Here is a 19051-nt window from a genome sequence, read left to right on the forward strand (position 1 = left end):
CTGAGTGCTCGGTTAAAAAAATAATGACAGCTGTCATATTTTTTCGTAAATCTCGGTTCACTCAACTGAAATCTCGGCACGAAATATCCGAAAACTCGCTAGCAATTTTTTTTTGCTCTCGCGGGGTGTAGGTAGGTAAAGGCCAGGCACAGCCCATCTCGCAGTAATGACCTTTTTGCGAGACGACGCGGATGAAATCTGCCAAATATCTGGGGTATTTACAAATATCTGGCAGATTCTGAGGTTTATCTGTTTGTCTGGCGCGCAAACAGAAATCTGGCAAAATCCAGATTTATCTGGCATACTGGCAACGTTGGTCGGAACTCTAATATCAAGATGAAATGAATTTGGTTTTCCTCTATACCGCAACCGCGGAATGCAACTAGTATTGTCATTTTGAACTAAATTTATTTAGCTAGTAAAATATAATCACCAGTACAGCTCGTTTAACTATCTATTCAAAGATCTGTACGGAGCATTTTGGTTTTCTATTTTCGTTTTAATACCCTATACACTAAAGTCGCTTTTTACGCAAGGGATACATGCCGCGTAAAAAACCGCGTAAATTCCGGAATCCGCGTAAAAAAAAACGCGTAAAATTCCGGAATCCGCGTAAAAAAGCCGCGTAAAAAGCGACCTTAGTGTATACAGTTATTTAAATAAATCTGAAAAGAGCAGAGTGTAGAGTTCAAAAATAAACAACGCATTTTGTTGTCCCCGGCGACGCAGCGTATTTTGCGGCACCCGAAAAATCATATTGAATACTGATATTCGCTGCTATACGAAACAAGAAAAAAAGACAAAGAAGACAATTCAAACGGCAATTCGATTGTGTTCCACGCCCCACTGTGCGTCAACAGCGACAATGTAGTTTTCACTTTGCTTGACTGCACAAAAATGAATATCGAGTTAGACGATAGACGACGAGTAACCAGCGCTCTGTTCATACATTGCTCGGTGCAGTACTGTTGCCTGTGCCATCATATTCTCCTTCAAGACATCAGTTTTATCAACATTAACATATTTATTAACAGCAGAACGTAATACTGTCTGATGGTGGAGGTGGTTACGAACTTTCCGAAAAAGCTTTACCTTCAAGACATCAATTTAGTCTAGGCTGATGGAAGCAAACATTAGTTGACCTATGGGGACGGGGAGATTCTGTCAATTTTTTTTTGCCACTGCTATACAGGATATCACAGCAGGCAGTTGGTGTCTATTCATGGAGTTTGTGCAGGCGTGCTCGCATATGATTGGTACATTGTTGGTGAAAATTCGACCTTGAAACTTTTATTCAATTTTCACTGTTTAACAATGAAGTGATAATGAAAATTGAAGAATCACAAAATTGTCCATCATTTAATCAATCCAACGGCATATTGATTGTTGTGATCCATCATGTGGTTACATCGGTATAGCCGTTTGAAATCTTTCATTCCGACGTTACATCTTGGTTTTAGTTTTCGCGGAATGTATCTCGATATAGTGCGGTTAGACGTAGTCCTACGTCAAAATACAAATATAAATGTGGGAACCCTAATATCAAGATGAAATGAACTTGTTTTTTTCCATATCGCAACCGCGGGATGCAGGTAAGATTTTCATATCAAATTAAATTAGCTGGAAAAATATAAACATTAAACTACCTTGAACTACCTGTTCAAAGATCTGTACAAAACATTTTGGTTTCCTGTTGCAGTGTTTCCCAACCGGGGCTCCGCGGTCGGCAAGGGGGCCTTGGTAAATTTGACGGGCAACTAAAATTTGTTTTCAAATATCTCTGGAAAGCAGAAACAAAATAGGTTTGCAGGATGATATGAGACTGGCGAACGCAGCTTCGTGTCGCAAAACTCCTATCTGAAATACTTTTGGGGGGCACGAAGCTCTCTATGCTTCGCTTCGTGATTTCACTGTGTTGAATCAGAGCATGCAACAAATAGACTGGAATCGATTAATGACGGTAGGATCAGTTGATGCAGCCATTGATATTTTTACAGCGAATTGTTTAGAGTTTTCCGGACGAATATACCGTTGAAAATAACTAAACGAAAACTGCACACAAATAGGCCATATGGTGGAACGCAAATATTCGGAATCTTCGGAAAGCTAGAAAACGGTATTTCAAACACAGGGGTGAACCACTGAAAACTGAAATGCGTGAAATAGAGGCCCAGTACGACTCTTTGAACGCAAGATGTTTTCGTGATTACATTCATCGCATTGAAAATGACGTTAAAGCTTACCCTAAATCGTTTTGGAAATACATCAAAAATCGGAAATCAACGAAAAAAATACCTCAGAACACTCGTTACCAGGGAGTGAGTGTCTCTACGCCAGTGGATTCTGCGAGTATGTTCTCGTCTTTCTTTCAGAGTGTGACAAGTAATGACTCACCACCTTTGAGTGAAACATACTTGAGCAGTATTCCGCAGTTCGACTTAAATTTTTCTCGGATGAACTTCTCGCCCAATGATGTTCTGCTCAAACTTCAATCCATCGACGGATCGAAAGGCCCTGGACCCGATCAATTGCCACCGTTTGGAAATCCGCTTCGATCATACCGATTCATAAATCAGGTTCGCTCAACGATGTAGAAAATTATCGCGGAATTTCTATATCAAGTTGTTTGCCGAAAGTTCTCGAAAGCATGGTACACGATGTGCTCTACCAATCTGTTAAACACGTTATCTCAGCTGATCAGCACGGATTTGTTCAGAGGCGTTCTACTACGACAAATTTGATGAGTTATGTTTCGATCCTTGTAAATCGGATGGAGAAACGGTAGCAAATTGACGCGATTTACATTGACTTTGCGAAAGCATTCGACAAGGTGCCACATACTTTAGCTGTCGAAAAGTTCAAGCGGATAGGACTTCCAGAGTGGCTGACACAATGGATTTCGTCTTACCTTACCGGACGTAATTCTTCGGTGAAGGTAGATGAAACGTATTCTACACCTTTTGAGATTCTTTCAGGAGTACCTCAAGACAGTATTCTGGGCCCTCTGTTGTTCATACTGTTTATAAACGATCTCTGCACGAAGCTGAAATCTCCAAAATTATTGTACACTGACGACCTCAAGTTTTACCGTGTAGTCACAACGGAGGCTGACTGTTGTGCGCTCCAAATGAACATCGACATGCTTCTGGAATGATGTGGCTTGAACGGAATGGAAGTCAATGTGACCAAATTTGGGAGTGCTTGTCGATAGCAAATTAAGGTTTGCGGAGCACATTTCTGCAGTCACGGCTAAAGCTTACTTCCTATTGGGTTTTTTGAAGCGAAATTCGATATTCTTCGACAATATTTACACGCTAAAGATACTGTATTGCTCGTTCGTGCGCAGTGTCCTGGAATATGCGGTGCGGGAACGATTTCCCGGAAATTACCTTTTCCCGGGATTCCCGGATCCTGGAAAGAAAAATATTGATTCCCGGGATTCTCGAGTTCTCCGAAAAATTTCGTAAGATTTTATATAGTTTCCCATACAATTGTGCAATAAAAATCGTCAAAGTGCATATCACCTTCAAAGTGGGCATTATAGGAACCAAATATTTGCTTGAAATGACGGTCAATATTTGCTGGCCGTGTAATATAAAATTATTTGCTTCAATAATTTGTCAAAAACCTTTGCTGTCTTATTCAGTCAACGAAAAATTAGGCATATAAATCCAAGGCTTTGTAATGTTGTTATGCCAAATCAAACTATAATGTTACATAGATTATTTTATGACAATAAATCGCATCGTGTAGTGGTATAGCAAATATATTCGGTAAAATATAAGCGAATCGGCTTTGCTATTTTTCAAGCAAATAGAGTTATAATTGATATTGATTATAGTGCAATACTATATCATATATAAAATAGCCCGAAGAAATATTTTGCTCAAAAAATGCAGTACCAAATATAGCTAATATTTGCCTTGTTTAATGCCTGCTTAACACTCAGCTTACTCTTCAACAAACTGAAAGTATTGGAAACTCCAGTTTCTAATGAAAGAGATGGAACTTTAGAAGTATTATAGATATCATGATTTAGAAGTATTATAGATATCATACACCAACGGTGTTTCAGCGGACTTAAGTAAAATTTTATAGAAGGAATTTACATTATTTGGGTTTAACGGAAAATTGTCAGTGGATCTGAAGCGATTGCTTGACGACATAAAAACCCTTCTGCAAATATTTGCAACAAAAATCGACCGTGAATTTCTAGTGTGAACTTGAATAAGTTTTGTTTTTTAATTTGTTTTTCATGCGAATTGATAACGAAATTGTAAACGATTTTTTGATACCTTCTATTAATAAATTTTGTTTGAAATCTCACTTCTGCTAAGAATTTTTTCCCATTCCCGGTTCCCGGGAATTCCTGGGAAAATAGATTTTTCATTCCCGTTTCCTGGAAAACCAATTTCCGGGATTATTGCAAACCCTATGCAATACACATCAACCGGTTAGAACAAGTTCAGAAACACTTTCTCTAATATGCTCTTCGATCTCTAAACTGTAGGGACAGAACTAACCGACCATCGTATGAAAGCCGCTGTATGTTGATCGATTTGCCCACATTGTCGAGTAGACGAGTTTTCCACCAACGTATGCTAATATTTGATGTGCTAACAGATCGAATAGATTGCGCGGACGTTCTTGGAAAATTGCGATTCAACACACCCCTTCGATTGCTACGTCAACCTGAGTTTTTCCGCCGACCAAATCACCGCACTCGCTATGGAATGAATAACCCATTGGATGTCTGTTGTAATTATTTTAATGATGTGATAAACATGTTTGATTTTGGTGTGTCGAAATATGTGTTTAGACTAAGAATTGATACATAAGTTAAATTGTCTGTACGATGTTTTATGTCGAAGATGAAAATAAATAATAACAAAGGGGGCCGCGGAGCTCTTTGTGTTTAGTAAAAGGGGTCACGAAGCCAAAAGGGTTGGGAACCACTGTTTTATTGTCTTTTTAGATACCCTATACTTAGTTATTTAAATCAATCTGAGAAAAACAGAGTGCAGAGTTCCAAAATAAACAACGAATTTCATCTGTACAATGCACAAAATTTATATACCCTGCCATCTGCCTCTATTTACACGTACAGAATTTGATTGTGCCCAGCGGCACTTTCTGATATTTGCTTCAATACGAAAAACAAGAAGCTTTGCTCGGTCTCACACAAATAAATATCGAGTTCTACTGCACTGATAGACGACTTGAACTTCGGCGTGAAGTACTGTTGCCTGTGCCAGCATGTTTTCCTTCAAGACATCAGTTTTAATAACATCATTAAACTGTCTGATGAAGAGCGTTGTTGCGAACTTTTCGAAAAAGTTTCACCTTCAAGACATCAAAATAGTCTAGGCTCATGGGAGCAAACATTTAGTTGACCTATTGAGACGGGGAGATTCTGTCAAAAAAAATTTGCCACTGAGGCGTGTTCGCATGTGATTGGCACATTGTTCGTGGAACTTCCACCTTGAAACTATTAGGGTGTCGAACGTCTTCGTCAGTGGTTTTCTTCGGCAGGTTTTCTGCAGCAATCTTATGCAAAAACCTGCCGAAGGAAACCACTGACGAAGACGTTCGATACCCTACTTAATTTTCACTGTTTAACAATCAAGTGGTGATGATAAGTGAGGCATCACAAACTTGTTCATCATTTTCAGTCAAAGCACTCAATTTCAATACGGGTTGCGTTGTAGTAAAAATATGAGTGCGGGAGAATATTGAAGAGAGAGAATAGGAGAGAAAAAACATAAAAGCCGAAGTGTTTTCTTGCTTTCCATAGCGATACCGCTACCGTGCAACGCAGCGTAGTTCGGTCCATGGTCAATTCGAGAACAACAGAGGAATTGCTGTTTATCGCATGACATAAACAGGAGGGTGACAATGGAAGTCGACTTTCTGAATTTTGTTTAGCGATAGTCCCCATGAAAATTTCAGCTCCATCGTGCAGCAGCCTCCTTCCCAGAACTAGGTATAGTCACAGAAATCCATTCCCACAGACGGTCATTCGAAGCAGCCTTCTGGTGCATATGTAGTCTGAAATAGTATATTTTCTCGATATTCTTTCACCGGAATGAAGTTCTGATACTAGAAACCTTGCGACCAATGATGAAAAACAAACTGCTGCAAATCGATTCCGGTGCAAGCTTGCGTTTAGAACAAATTCACCACAAACCGATCTGTGAATGGCCTTTCCTCGTGCTTCCACAGAATCATTGAATGATTTTGTGGTGAGAAGTATATCACAATGTGGTTGGATAACTGCGCCATCCACTTGTTTCTCTCTGATACTACTGATAAATAAAAGAAACAACTTGTGAAAGCTTTTCCCTGCAGAAAACTAGCGATTGTAAAATCAATCAAACCACAAAATATCATTAGGTCAACTGGTACATCAAATTCTAAACCTGAAGACTAATAAACTATTGTATATATCACACAAATTGAGTTCGATAAATTGCCAAAGAAAGGTAATAAACTTAGCTTACTCGCAAAAAAAATTCTACGCTCTTGCGTGCGGCCTTTCGGCAGTTACCCGGAACACGCATGTGTGCATGTTTTTTAATTCTTTCTTCGTTTTATTTATCAATTCCTCCTTAGTTTTTGCGACAAAATTGTTGGAGTAGATCTCACGCTTTAGGCGTACCCAGAAGTCCTCGATGGAACGCAACTTGGGTATGTTGGGTGGGTTCGCCAACTTGGGTACCACCAAGGATGGAAAAATTCACTCACTCGAAGAACTACTTCCGATTTTTTATCGCATGGAATCGTTTTGTTGTATTTCATTTATCAACAATGATACGGCTGCTTAGTTACAAAAATGAAAAAGAATCGTTAGTGATAATTTCAGGAGAATCAATACTAAAAATTTTCGTTTCCTGAAGACGGAAATTCTTTCACCGATTTTTTTTCAGCTAGATAGTTTTAAGCTGCAATTTTTGCAATACATTCAACATTGAATCAACGACATAAAATGATGCCATACTCTAAAGATTTGTCTCACAATGATGTAAAATTGGACTCATAAAGTATGAAATATAGAAAGTATCAAACTAGTCACTCGATAATTCTCTAATGTATTTCTTGGTTGAAACCTCCAAACTATAAGGCAATTAAAATCACAATCTTGCATGTACTTTATGTAAGGAAGCGAACGGCTTCGTCAGTGGTTTCTTCGGCAGGTTTTCTACAGCGATCTAATGCAGGAACCTGCCGAAGAAAACCACTTCCGATGCCCTATATTACATGAAAGCTTGCATGTAATATACTTGAACACATGCTTTCTGGAAATCTGTTTGATGCGCCCCGGCTACGATACCAGTATCGAAGTTCCTTTTTCTAGAAGACAACACCCCGTAGAACATCCAGCTTCCATTTTTGCTTACATATTTTACAAGAAGAAAATTAGTTTCCCGGTTTGGACGTGTCTACACTGCCGGTAACCGCAAGTTAGTCCCATCTGTAAAATACGAAATCGAGAAAACAGCTTCTAAAGATATTTCGTTCACGCTCAGTTATCACTTATTTGACATGAGATATTTTGACAATATTCATGCTAAAATATAGTTTGCATACTAGCCTACACTTATTACGTTGTGAAAACCACTGAAATCATTGATTTAATGATAAAAACCTTGAGTGTGACTGACTTGCCGTTACATTCTACATCGAAGAGAAAAGTAACCGCCAGTCAGTCACATTGTCATGTTGATGCTATAGTGCTTGTCGACGTGTTGTTATCCGTTACCGTGGAAATCCGTCAATCCTTCGTAGTTCGGAAGTGTATGTTCATGTGAACAGTTCCAAAACTGTCGATGTTAGAAAATCTCATGATGTACGGAACCGATGAAAGCTCATCCGGTGAGGATTCGGATGAAGAAACTGCAGCCGGGACTGCAGTTGGTTCATCCGACAGCAAATGTCAAGATTATCAAAATCCGCTTGAGGTTCGAGCATCACCTTTGGCGATATATTGGACGATTTCCTGGATTCTGATGGAAGCTTTCTCGATACTGAAGATTTTCCGGATAGATCCATGAAGGAGCGTACCAAGAATAAAAATGGACTTGAACTCATATCAGCAGGAAATTGCTGTACATAAACTCATCACCATTTCAAAAATAATCCCAATAATTGATAATTGTTACTAGATAACTTAATTTCATATAAACGGTCATATCGAACTTCTCTTCTTTACTCCCCATTAATTTAATTTTTTTTAATTGGGACTGACTTCCGGTTATTTTTCCTCTGGGACTGACTTTTCATGAAAATTTTTCACCACATATCCTTTTGAAATTATCGAAAGCGATAGAGAATCAGTTTGGACTACTAATTATCACTTGAACGATTTTTCCCATCCCTGGGTACCACATCGATTTTCAGCCGCACCATCTCCTCCAACTTGGTGTGTGAAATGAGCTTTACCTCGGTGCTCACTTCCTTCGTGAGGGAAGTAAAATACGACGTGCCCTGCCAGTCGTTACCATCCAGGGTGAGATAGCCCAAGTAACATTTGAAGTTTTTTCGAATTCCTGAAGCTATTACTCAAACCATACTGCTAAAACCAAAGATACGCTCTTAATTTCTTGAAATCACTAATAAAATTCTATAAAGCATGCCTCAAAACCAGAAGGGCCCATTCTATGAGAGGTTGGTAGAACCTCTGTTAATACCGTCTGTATGCTAAAAGGTACTGACTTAACCATGTTGTATCAAGCTTTATAGCTGTTGTTAAATCCTATAGGAGAGCCGAGAAAGACAATATAGTTTTGGCGACTTGTTCTTTCAATGTTTTTAGGAAGCCATAGAGCTAACACTAAAGATATCAACAAAATATTAATTTGGAAGCCGTATTTTTATCTTTACCGATACTAAGTTTAATATAATTTTTCTGTAAATATAGAATTCCACAGCACTATTCAGCATTTTTTCATTCATGGAAAATTCATAAATTGAAAGTTTTTTTTCTCCATTTCATTATCAGGAAATGAATAAAACTTTGACTTAGAGCTAAATAACCATGCGAACAGCATTTCTTCGTGAAAATCTAGTGAAGTAGGACGAAAAATGATAATCCCCTCAAGAAACTATCAATTATTCTCTAAACACCGAATCAAGTCTTACAATGATATTCAATACAAACTATGAATGACATCCATAAAAGTTTGTCAAATAAGTGAGACATCAGTTTTTTGGTAGAAAGAATTGATAAAAAAAATGATGCCGCATTGTTTTTCGAACAATTGTTTTTCTTATTTTCCAAGTCATGAATTTTTCGTGAGGTGAAAATTATTTAATTAATGGACGCCAGTATATTAAGTGCAATTAGAGTTGCATTTCTCTCTTTAAGTATACTAGGTTTGAACTTTGCACTTAAAAAATCGCATAAAGGCGATTAACATTTACGTCATCTTTGTAAGAACCTTTTTAAGCATTCCTTCTCCTCAGTTAAACCAACAGTCTTGTGAAAAAAACCTTTTGGATTTGGCAGCGCTGCTTCAAGTCAAATGAAGACAGCAATTCCGACCGCGTCGCGCAAAGTTGTCAGAATTGCTTACTGTTTATGTTCACCGGATTTGTTTCTCGTCAAAAAGTAAGAATTATAAAATTATTTGTATCATCTACACCTAATCGAAACTTGTAACAATTACAGTATGCCATTCAAAATTGTGCAGACGATTGAAGGAGGGGAGAGTTGCTTGAGCATCGTTCCCAGTGGATGGGAAGTGGATGGAATTTTACATTGGCCGAAAAAACATAAAGTAGTAAAGTTATCACTCCAGGAGGATTCCCTACCCGCTGATAATTGGCAGCGAATCAACTGCATTAAAAAAGACAGTTGCAAACGTACGAAGAGGCCTGCGAAGAGCTGAACAAGATGGAAAATAAATCTGATACGGAGATGGACGAGGTGAGCACGACCCGGCTTCCTGACAAAAGACGACAACAGTTGACAACAAACACACGAACGATTGCAAACGTAGATCTCAATGCATACGCTGAGCAGCAGACTGCCGATTTTTCCAGTACCACAACGAACAGCAAAGATGAAATATTTGTTCTTAATTATGAAGGGGTAAGTAAAAATTTTTGTGTAACTTTCAGGTAGCATATACAGCGATTTTCATTTTGTTTCAGATGGGAACAGGTCTAAGCTTAGAACCGATCGTGTTGTCCGAGTCTGCAGACAGCATTACACAGAATCCTGCTCAAGTCGTATACCTGCAGCCTGAAATGGTGCACGACAATACAACGGATAGTGCTGTTGCAACTGCTGTGCTGCAAAATCTTAATCTGATTTTGGCAAACCAGTCGAAGATCATGCAAGTTATGACGAAACTTATGACTTATGAAAAATATATAAGAAATATGAGCTTTATATGCGGCACTAGTGGAAAAGCAAACGGAATGGACAGTTGTTATAAACTGGTCGATTTTTTCCTTACACGTCCATTTCTACTGCAATGTTCCTGGACCGGAAATTCGAGACCAACAGGAATGAATCAGTCCGGAGTAAACGAACCTGGCAAGGTAACTGAAACGAGTAAAATCGCTTTAAAGTTTTTCAAGAGATTTCGTGCGCTGTTTCTTAAGTAAGTTATGCTAGCTGACAGGGATTTTTCGGAAATGGATTGCGATGTGTTTTTTAAAAGAATAATTAAAAATAGTAAACAGAGAGTAAATGCTTCAATAAAAGCATCAAAGCATAGGAACAGACCAAGAAACATAAAATATAAAGTTCAAAAAGCAGCTATTGATGGTAACACTGAAAAAAACGACACGAATAACGTTCCTTTGCCACTGGATGAATCTACCTGAGTTCGACTTGTTATTTGTTTTGTATGACGAAGAAAACATGTTATTTTAGTTGTAATTGCTTGAATGTATTTCAGTGACTGACAATAAACAGAAGTGTTCTACTATTATAAAGTGTGCAACAGCGGTATAAATACAATATCTCCTTTTGATCCATGTGGAAAAGGAATCATTTTGCATTTGATCTCAGAGGTACGAAAAGTTCTTGGTTCATTATACTGGAGAGATGCAACATAGATATGTAGGAAGGATGATCGGATTGGTGTTGTGAAAAATAAATTTAAGGTTTTCAAAGGTCTGCCACTTATCACGAATTCATCGTTTTTAAAGGCATAGATCATTTCAACCAATTCGTTTTTTTTTGAGTTAAAAACCACTTATTAACAAAATCATTTCTCAAAGAGAATTCAAAAAGTTGAATATGTGCGAAACGATTTTTTCCGTTCTCCTCGGTTATTGGTGTTTTCAAACTTGGATACGAGTGTTCAATTGACTGTGGTGGTTCGCAAAATTTATTTGCTTCGCCAATTCGCTTTGCCAGTTGAACCAACGGCCGGTTTCCAGAACGGATAAAGTTTTTTAGTTTGTAAAGTTTGTTTTCGAACGGATTTGTGCTGAATTTGAACAATATTCCAAAACGTTTAACATCATCTACCAAATGATTCGAATTATGTACATTGCTCGTTATGTAGTCTTCTCCGTAAATGTCTCCATAGTATTCCACGTAATGCAGCAACAATTTTTGAGCCACATCAAGCAAATAGCCATATTCATTCGAAGAACGAATTGTCACCGCGCAAAAAAGTGCTAAGAAATGTTCGTACACGTCAGAGGGTAGATGTTCCTTAAGCACTACTATCGAAATGTAATGCAAAAAAGTTCGAAACTCTAACCCTTTCCAGTGAGGGGGACAGTCAAGCTCACGTACTGCACGATGAATTTCTAAAGGCATTTTTAATTGATGTAATTTTCTGGTTATGCTTGAAACATCACCTGCACTCCATTTGGTCCGATAATTGCCAAACTTTCCGTCGCGCCAACCAAGTAGACATTTTTTCATCAAACCAAGGTCGATGAGGTGAAGAGAATCGCCGACCGGAAAATCTTTAATCATGTCGATTGGAAGTTGTAGTAAAGGTGAATCACATTTATGATGTGAATCATATTGCTTCTTTCGGAAACCGACATTTGTCCTTTTTGCGGCAGGCTTCTGAGGAAAATAATTAGTGTGTGATAAGTACGAATATTCTCCAACTATTTCGCACTTTTGACAACCATTTTGGCTGTTGAAATTTGCAACTCCTAGAAACGGAAGTGTAGCAGGATTTAGATAAAAAAAACTACATATTTAATTGAATGCAATCGTTTTTTTACGCGGATTTTTGTCCTGCGAATTATCGAAATTACGCGAATTATTATTATTGTGTTTTTTACTTGGTATTTAAATCCGCGCAAAAAAATCGTCTGCATTGCGTCGACGTTGATAGTGTCCAGTAATTTTAGCTTTTTGTCACATGTTTTACCTTTAACGAACGCTCTTGCTGGTGAGTCACATATGAAACACCGGATGGAGACTGTCAATTTATGACCATTTATAATAATTCCTTCGGTTAATATTTGTTTCATCTCTTCAACTAAAGGATTTAAAAACTGGTTCACTTCCTTGGGTTTGCTTTGACCAGCATAAGCACCTGATACCATAGGTTGAACATCTAGAGCTTCCTCAATACTAGCGAGAATGGGCCAAAATTCTTCTTTGGAGCTATTATTATATATTGGTAATCCATCAATATTTACTTTTATTGAGATATGCGTGAATTGTTGAATTGCTGAAAAAAACTTGTTTAAGGCATTCTGCAAAACCATGATGCCAATATTGGCCATCTCCCATTGGTTGTATTTGAATATCCTCGTCAATTTTGAGAAACATCCGAGGGTCTTTTGGAAAGACGTTGGGTAATCTATTGTTGAGAATCAGCATTAGATCCTTCAAAGCGTTTTGCCTGATGTTGAACGAAACTGCCCATTTTTGAAGATCAGTATACAACAGCTCGTTTGTTATTTCCTCATTTGAAAAAAATGGTAATTCGTCTTGTTGTGGAATATTTGACGCGATTTCGTTACATTTAACTCTTGGCAAATGAAGGCTTGGAGTAGAATAAATGTGGTTTTTAAGCGGTTCACTACGTTCTGTCGCATTTGTAGTCACATGAAAAACTTGATTCACTATTCCTTGAATACTCTGATTATTCACGGTTAAAAGGATCTTATGGTAATTTTTTTTTTTTTAAAGGGGGGATTTGTTAGTAGCTTAAGTATTTATAATAAATATTAGTAAATAATGAGTATGTGTGTCCAATCACAAATGGTGACTTCTCAACACTGTTAGAAATTTGTAATTTTAATTGTCAGGATTTGTTTGCTTTCGCAATTAGGACTTATGATTCGTAGGGATTTGAACCTACTTGTCAGAAAAGGGGAAGTAAACTTACAACTAACTTAATTGCTAAATTATTGGCTATAAAGAGAGCTTATCGTAGCAATTGAGGATTGCAACGATTTTTGTCGAAAATTGTTAATAATTTTATTTGACATAGCTTCTAATGGTTCAACACCAGTAAGTCTATGTAATTCGAGTGTACCAAACCAAGGAGGACGCTTCAAAATCATTTTCAGAATTTTATTCTGAATCCTTTGAAGCGTTTTCTTCCTTGTTGAACAGCAACTTGACCAGATCGGTACAGCATAAAGCATTGCTGGTCTAAAAACAGAGGCGACGCGTGACCAAGTGGGCTACCTGTTCAATCAACATTTGCAACACTGAAACAACAGTATCGTGATAACAGTTTCGAAAACTTTTATCTCTCTACATTTATCTATATGGCAAAGAAATTCTACGGTCTTTTCTGACCGCGAGTTTTCCGATGATTTTCTCGTAGAACAATGATATCTGCATCCTTTCATAGAGGAAATCTTTATCCACATTTATCGCATCATGATTCTCATATCGGTTTTATCCGTCGAAGAACTAGAAAAGTTCGCTCGACGGATGGCGTTGTGATATGCAATGTCAGTATCATGCAGGTTTTGTCCAACGATAATTAAAAAATTATGTTTATGATCTTTTTGCCTCTGAACTTTTCGCATGAGTAAAAAACCTATCTTTGCTTATCAAATCTTAGTTCAATGTGAAAGCGTTTCCTTTGACGATGTTAAAATTTTAAATTAATAAGAAAGCAGCGCGTAAGAAGACAAACGTATACTATGTGGACTATGCGAGGTTCAAGTTTTCGAATGAACAAAATGGGTATAGAGGTTTGAATGAAACTAAACATCGACGGAAGAATTCCACCACATTGACAGAAATAATGAATGCATTTGCTCGTTTTTCATCTGCACTACGAAAGCTCTGAAGATGGATCTGCAAACTCTCGCGGCCACGTGGTCTCTCTCAAATTTCAATGACGTCGAGAGAAGAAACAGAAAGGCATAACGAAACAGATGACCAGACACTAAAGAGAGGTGTAATGAATGTTTTCTCTCGCTGACATCGGTTTTGTTCAGCAGAAAGTTTGAACCAAAAATGTCATTTTCACGCGAGGCGTCGCATTAGTAGTGGTGAGAATAAATGACTGCGTCTACCCTGCCGCACTTGAAGGTGCAGAGAAGTGTTGAACGACGGTTAGTTCAGGTGAAAGGTCTGAACAAACGGTAGTCATTATTGCGTGTGGGTTGCGTTGCGTGTGAGTTGTATGGCGTATCAAGTACCTTCTTCACGGTGCATAAATTTCCACTATGTAGAAAATAAAATGAGGATGTTCGGGATAACATTGAAATTACAAATAAATTACTCCGATGATTTTTATCCACCCTACAAATGTGAAAAAATCACTCTTTTTCTGAGATTGTCTACCTGTCCTATGAACAGGTTGAACAGGTGGACGAGACGCCTCTGTCTAAAAATTTGTTTGTAAATCAAAAGTTTGTTCTTTAAACAAAGTTTAGAATTCCTGTTAATGAGAGGATATAAACATCTCGTATATTTGATGCACTTGGCTTGTATACTCTCAATGTGCTCTTTGAAAATAAGTTTTTTATCATAAATTAGTCCCAAGTACTTAACCTTGTCGGACCAACTTAAAATAACCCCATTCATCTTGACAACGTGATTATTGTTTGGCTTGAGGAAAGAAGCCCTAGGCTTATGCGGAAAAATTATCATTTGGGTTTTACAAGCATTGGGAGAGATTTTCCACTTTTGCAAGTAGGAAGAAAAAATATCTAAACTTTTCTGCAATCGACTGCATATGACACGAAGACTTTTTCCTTTTACGGAAATGCTTGTGTCATCGCAGAACAATGACTTTGTGCATCCTGGAGGCAAATCAGGAAGATCTGAAGTGAATATGTTGTACAGGACTGGACCCAAGACTGAACCTTGAGGTACACCTGCTCTGACAGGAAATCTATCAGATTTTGAATTCTGATAGACAACCTGCAGAGTTCGATCAGTAAGATAATTTTTTAAAATTTTGATTAGGAAAATTGGAAAATTAAAAGTTTGCAATTTCGCAATCAAACCTTTATGCCAAACACTGTCGAATGCTTTTTCTATGTCTAAAAGAGCAGCTCCAGTGGAATAACCTTCAGATTTGTTAGCTCGTATCATATTAGTAACTCTGAGCAATTGATGAGTTGTGGAATGCCCATGGCGAAATCCAAACTGTTCATTTGCAAAAATTGTATTTTCGTTGATGTGTGACATCATTCTGTTAAGAATAATTCTCTAAAACAGTTTACTTATTGAAGAAAGCAAACTGATTGGTCGATAACTTGAAACTTCAGCTGGGTTCTTATCCGGTTTTAAAATGGGAGTAATTTTTGCATTTTTCCATAATTTGGGAAAATATGCAAATATGCTTCAGCAATTGAAAATTTTCACTAAAAATTCCATTGTGCTCTCAGGGAGATGTTTGATTAGTATATTAAAGATTCCATCGTCACCAGGTGCTTTCATATTTTTGAAATTTTTAATAATTGATTTAATCTCAATCAAGTTAGTTTCAATTATTTCTGCAGCTAAAAAAATCTGGGAAAAAATTAAATCAAATTGACGTGTGACTTCATTTTCAATTGGACTCACAAAATTCAAATTTGAGTTATGAACACTCTCAAACTGCTGAGCAAGTCTTTGAGCCTTTTGTCCATTGGATACAAGAAAACGTTCACCATCTTTTAAAACTGGAATAGGCTTTGAAGGTTTCTTAAGAATCTTCGACAGCTTCCAAAATGGTTTTGAATATGGTTTCAATTTTTCAACTTTAGTGGTAATTTTTGTTAATTTTACGCTTAAAATGACCGCTTGAATTTATTTTTTCCATCTATCTGACATTGGAAACGTACTCGGCTGTATCATTTAAAAATACAAATGAACAAAATAAGTTTTGTCCTGAATAGTACAAAAGGTTGCATGATTGGTTTAAAATATCATTTTTCAATCCTCAACGGTTTTAAAGATAGTAACAAATATCTTTATTAGAGTTGAGCATGAGCATGAGCATGATTGACCGCCCGCGGTTGCTACTCCGTTATTGCCAGATCAGCTGTAATTACACAGAGAACCAATGGGTGATGTTTGGGACTAACATTCATCCTCAATGTGTAAAAACTGGTGATCTTATCTTTATGTTAGGCAATACCAGCGCCGGCCGCATCCGAATGCAGGTCAAAGAAGGAGTGTGTATGGGAATTTGTTGACGTGATACTCGCTTTATTGGAAGCCGAGAACACCTCTGCACTTCCACGAGAAATCACTGGGATGTTGGAGAAAAGGGTAGGGTTTGCAGCAGATTTCGTTTTGGTAAACGACGCGCTGAATTCGGGTACCGGGTTCATAGCAAATATCACGCCTACAAGTTCATAATAACCTCCGCGAAAATTATTACGCGATTCGATCTCGTTCTGTTTGATATACCACCGAAAAAAAGGCACGCGAGAATACCGGAACTGCGATTAAATTAATACAGACTAAAATATTCGAACATTCCCTCAACAAATCATCATGCAACTACCGAAGAGAGTCTCCCTTTGGTGTATCTCAGCCGACTACACAATGTTACGAGAGCTACGAAAGTTCTATCCACGTTAACGTCTCGACACTTCTATTCTACCGAAACGTATCACCCATTGATTTATCTCAGCTGACTACACGATTTTACGAAGACTACTGGAGTTAAGTCCACGTTAACGTCTCGCCGGTTCTATCGTTTCTTCGTGAAGGACCCTCTTCATACCGAAAATTATAACGGTAGATATTCGGTCACCCGGAGATATGGCTTTCTGCTTAACAGGTCGACTAACGACAGAACCGAAGCATCATGCACGACCGCTCTATCCCTTTCTACCGATGTGGACGCGTATGGACGCGGCGTTTCACGTCGATTTTCTTTTGTTTGTCTACGCAAGAGTCGCCTTTCAAATACAAAAATTGGCGAAATTCCATGCATCCAAAGCCCTAATAATTTGAAAAATGCAGGTACACATATTTGCCAAAACGTAGTCTCAAATTTGCGAACAAAACACCAAACTAGCCATAATTATAAAATAATATTTAAAATGACTATTCAAAAGCTAGAAAAATCGAAAAATAGTTAGCATCGATTCTGGTTAGTAGCAAAACTTACATTTCAAGCTCTCATAACCCATGTGCATGTTTACCAAAACAACTTTAGCTATTTTGTTTAGTCACTGTTAACAAATTATGATCCAATGGGGGTCTCTATCACTAACGCTATTTTGTGTAGAACAATACGCGTGAAGCCGGGTATTCAAACTCTACTTCTAACCGTGGTTTAGTTTCGACTCCATGAATTTTATCCCAAAATGGCTACTTCTAAATATTAAATGCACGCGAACACGAATAGACTGCTTGTGCACTATCCCATTGATCGAATCCTCCAGCATTTAAAGAAAAATATAATAAAATATAAAAGGAACGCTCTCACCTATGTCATCCGGATCAGATTGGGAATAAGTTTAGGCTGTTGCCTGTCCTTACTTTTTCTCACACAATATTTAACCGACACTGTGGTTGATTAGGCGGAAGTTTCACAACCGATCTCAACTTCTAAAAAACACTTGAATTGAGCTGGCTCCTGGCTGCAGCTGAAATTGAGGCCGCACCAAAAAGCACCCTTGTCCAGCGCACTAAACTCGACACCATTACATAACATACACAATTTTCTTCCTCTTTCCTGGTGCTGATAGACCAGAATTGTCACAGTTAGTTGCTTATTAGTCACTTGAAGTCTGAATTCACAATTTCCGGGCTGATTTTTGCTCGACTAGCAACTTTACCTTTGATTTGATTCAGTTTACGATTACATTTATGAAACACTATCCGAGAACAATAAATTTAAGTATATTCAACGAGCAAATTGTGACACAGCGAAAAATTGCGTCCGTTCGCGTTCGTGGTTTACTTCGATCCTCAACAAATATCTTTATTAGAGTTAAGTATAAAGTTTTAATGATTTCTATAGGATTAGATTTTTAATATACTTGAATGCCTGGATAAGTTCTATTGTAAGTCTAATATGATTTTAAAAATTATAGATTCAACGGCAGATCCTACAAAATATCATCAAAGCTTTATTGGGATTAATTGCTCCTTGAATCCAAACAGTAGTGTTAAAATCCACACATAAATCAGTTTTGCTTCTGGACTGCTCTGATAAAACTAGAATAATTTTTGTTTAAGAATAAAATGCATTGATATTGTAACTTGGGAGGTCTCGTCGTCCATCACCAACGCCACGTCGCGATTCGCCGAGAGAATCGACTTGACCATCTTATTCAAGCGCTGCCAATGCGTTATTGCCTGCCGCTTCCTGACGTCTATGTCCATGTTCGCCAGGTTCTTTTTCAGTGTTTGGCCGGTTGCACCTACATATCGGCCAAGCGCACGCATCGCTGTAGCCACTTTTCCCTCGGTCTTTCTCTTCAGCATCCTTTGGAGCTTCTCGTCGCTCAGGGTCGACGGCCGTCCGGAACCAGGTTTTCTCTCAGTGCTCTGATTGTTCTCCAATACTGCCAAGACGTTGTAGATGCCGGAACGGGCGTATCCGGTGTCCACGAACTGCCGCACGATATCCGTTTTCGACGCGACGGAGTACCGTTCATTGAATGCGCACACATCTCAACGGAGTAGCTCAACTGTTTT

General features: G+C 38.0%; 2 protein-coding genes across 2 annotated transcripts in view; one reads left to right on the plus strand and one right to left on the minus strand.

Moving 5' to 3' along the window:
* The window catches only part of LOC129720957 (acyl-CoA-binding domain-containing protein 5-like), a 30923-nt gene that overhangs the window by 8704 nt on the left and 3168 nt on the right, over window positions 1-19051 (minus strand). The window lies entirely within an intron of this gene.
* LOC129720965 (uncharacterized) lies at window positions 9337-10907 on the plus strand. Its single transcript, XM_055672939.1, has 3 exons — window positions 9337-9607; window positions 9668-10090; window positions 10153-10907. The coding sequence occupies exons 2-3, from the start codon at window positions 9893-9895 to the stop codon at window positions 10609-10611; spliced, it is 657 nt and encodes a 218-aa protein (XP_055528914.1). The 5' UTR covers window positions 9337-9607; window positions 9668-9892; the 3' UTR covers window positions 10612-10907.

The sequence above is a fragment of the Wyeomyia smithii genome, chromosome 1 (genome assembly GCF_029784165.1).
Source record: "Wyeomyia smithii strain HCP4-BCI-WySm-NY-G18 chromosome 1, ASM2978416v1, whole genome shotgun sequence".
In the NCBI taxonomy this organism is placed as follows: domain Eukaryota; kingdom Metazoa; phylum Arthropoda; class Insecta; order Diptera; family Culicidae; genus Wyeomyia; species Wyeomyia smithii.

What these genes read in the sequence shown, in the direction of transcription:
- LOC129720965 (XM_055672939.1), top strand. Translation starts at nt 9,893, where the DNA reads ATGGAAAATAAATCTGATACGGAGATGGACGAGGTGAGCACGACCCGG. An exon ending in TTGTTCTTAATTATGAAGGG is followed by an intron (nt 10,091 to 10,152) that starts GTAAGTAAAAAT and finishes ATTTTGTTTCAG; the next exon opens with ATGGGAACAGGTCTAAGCTT.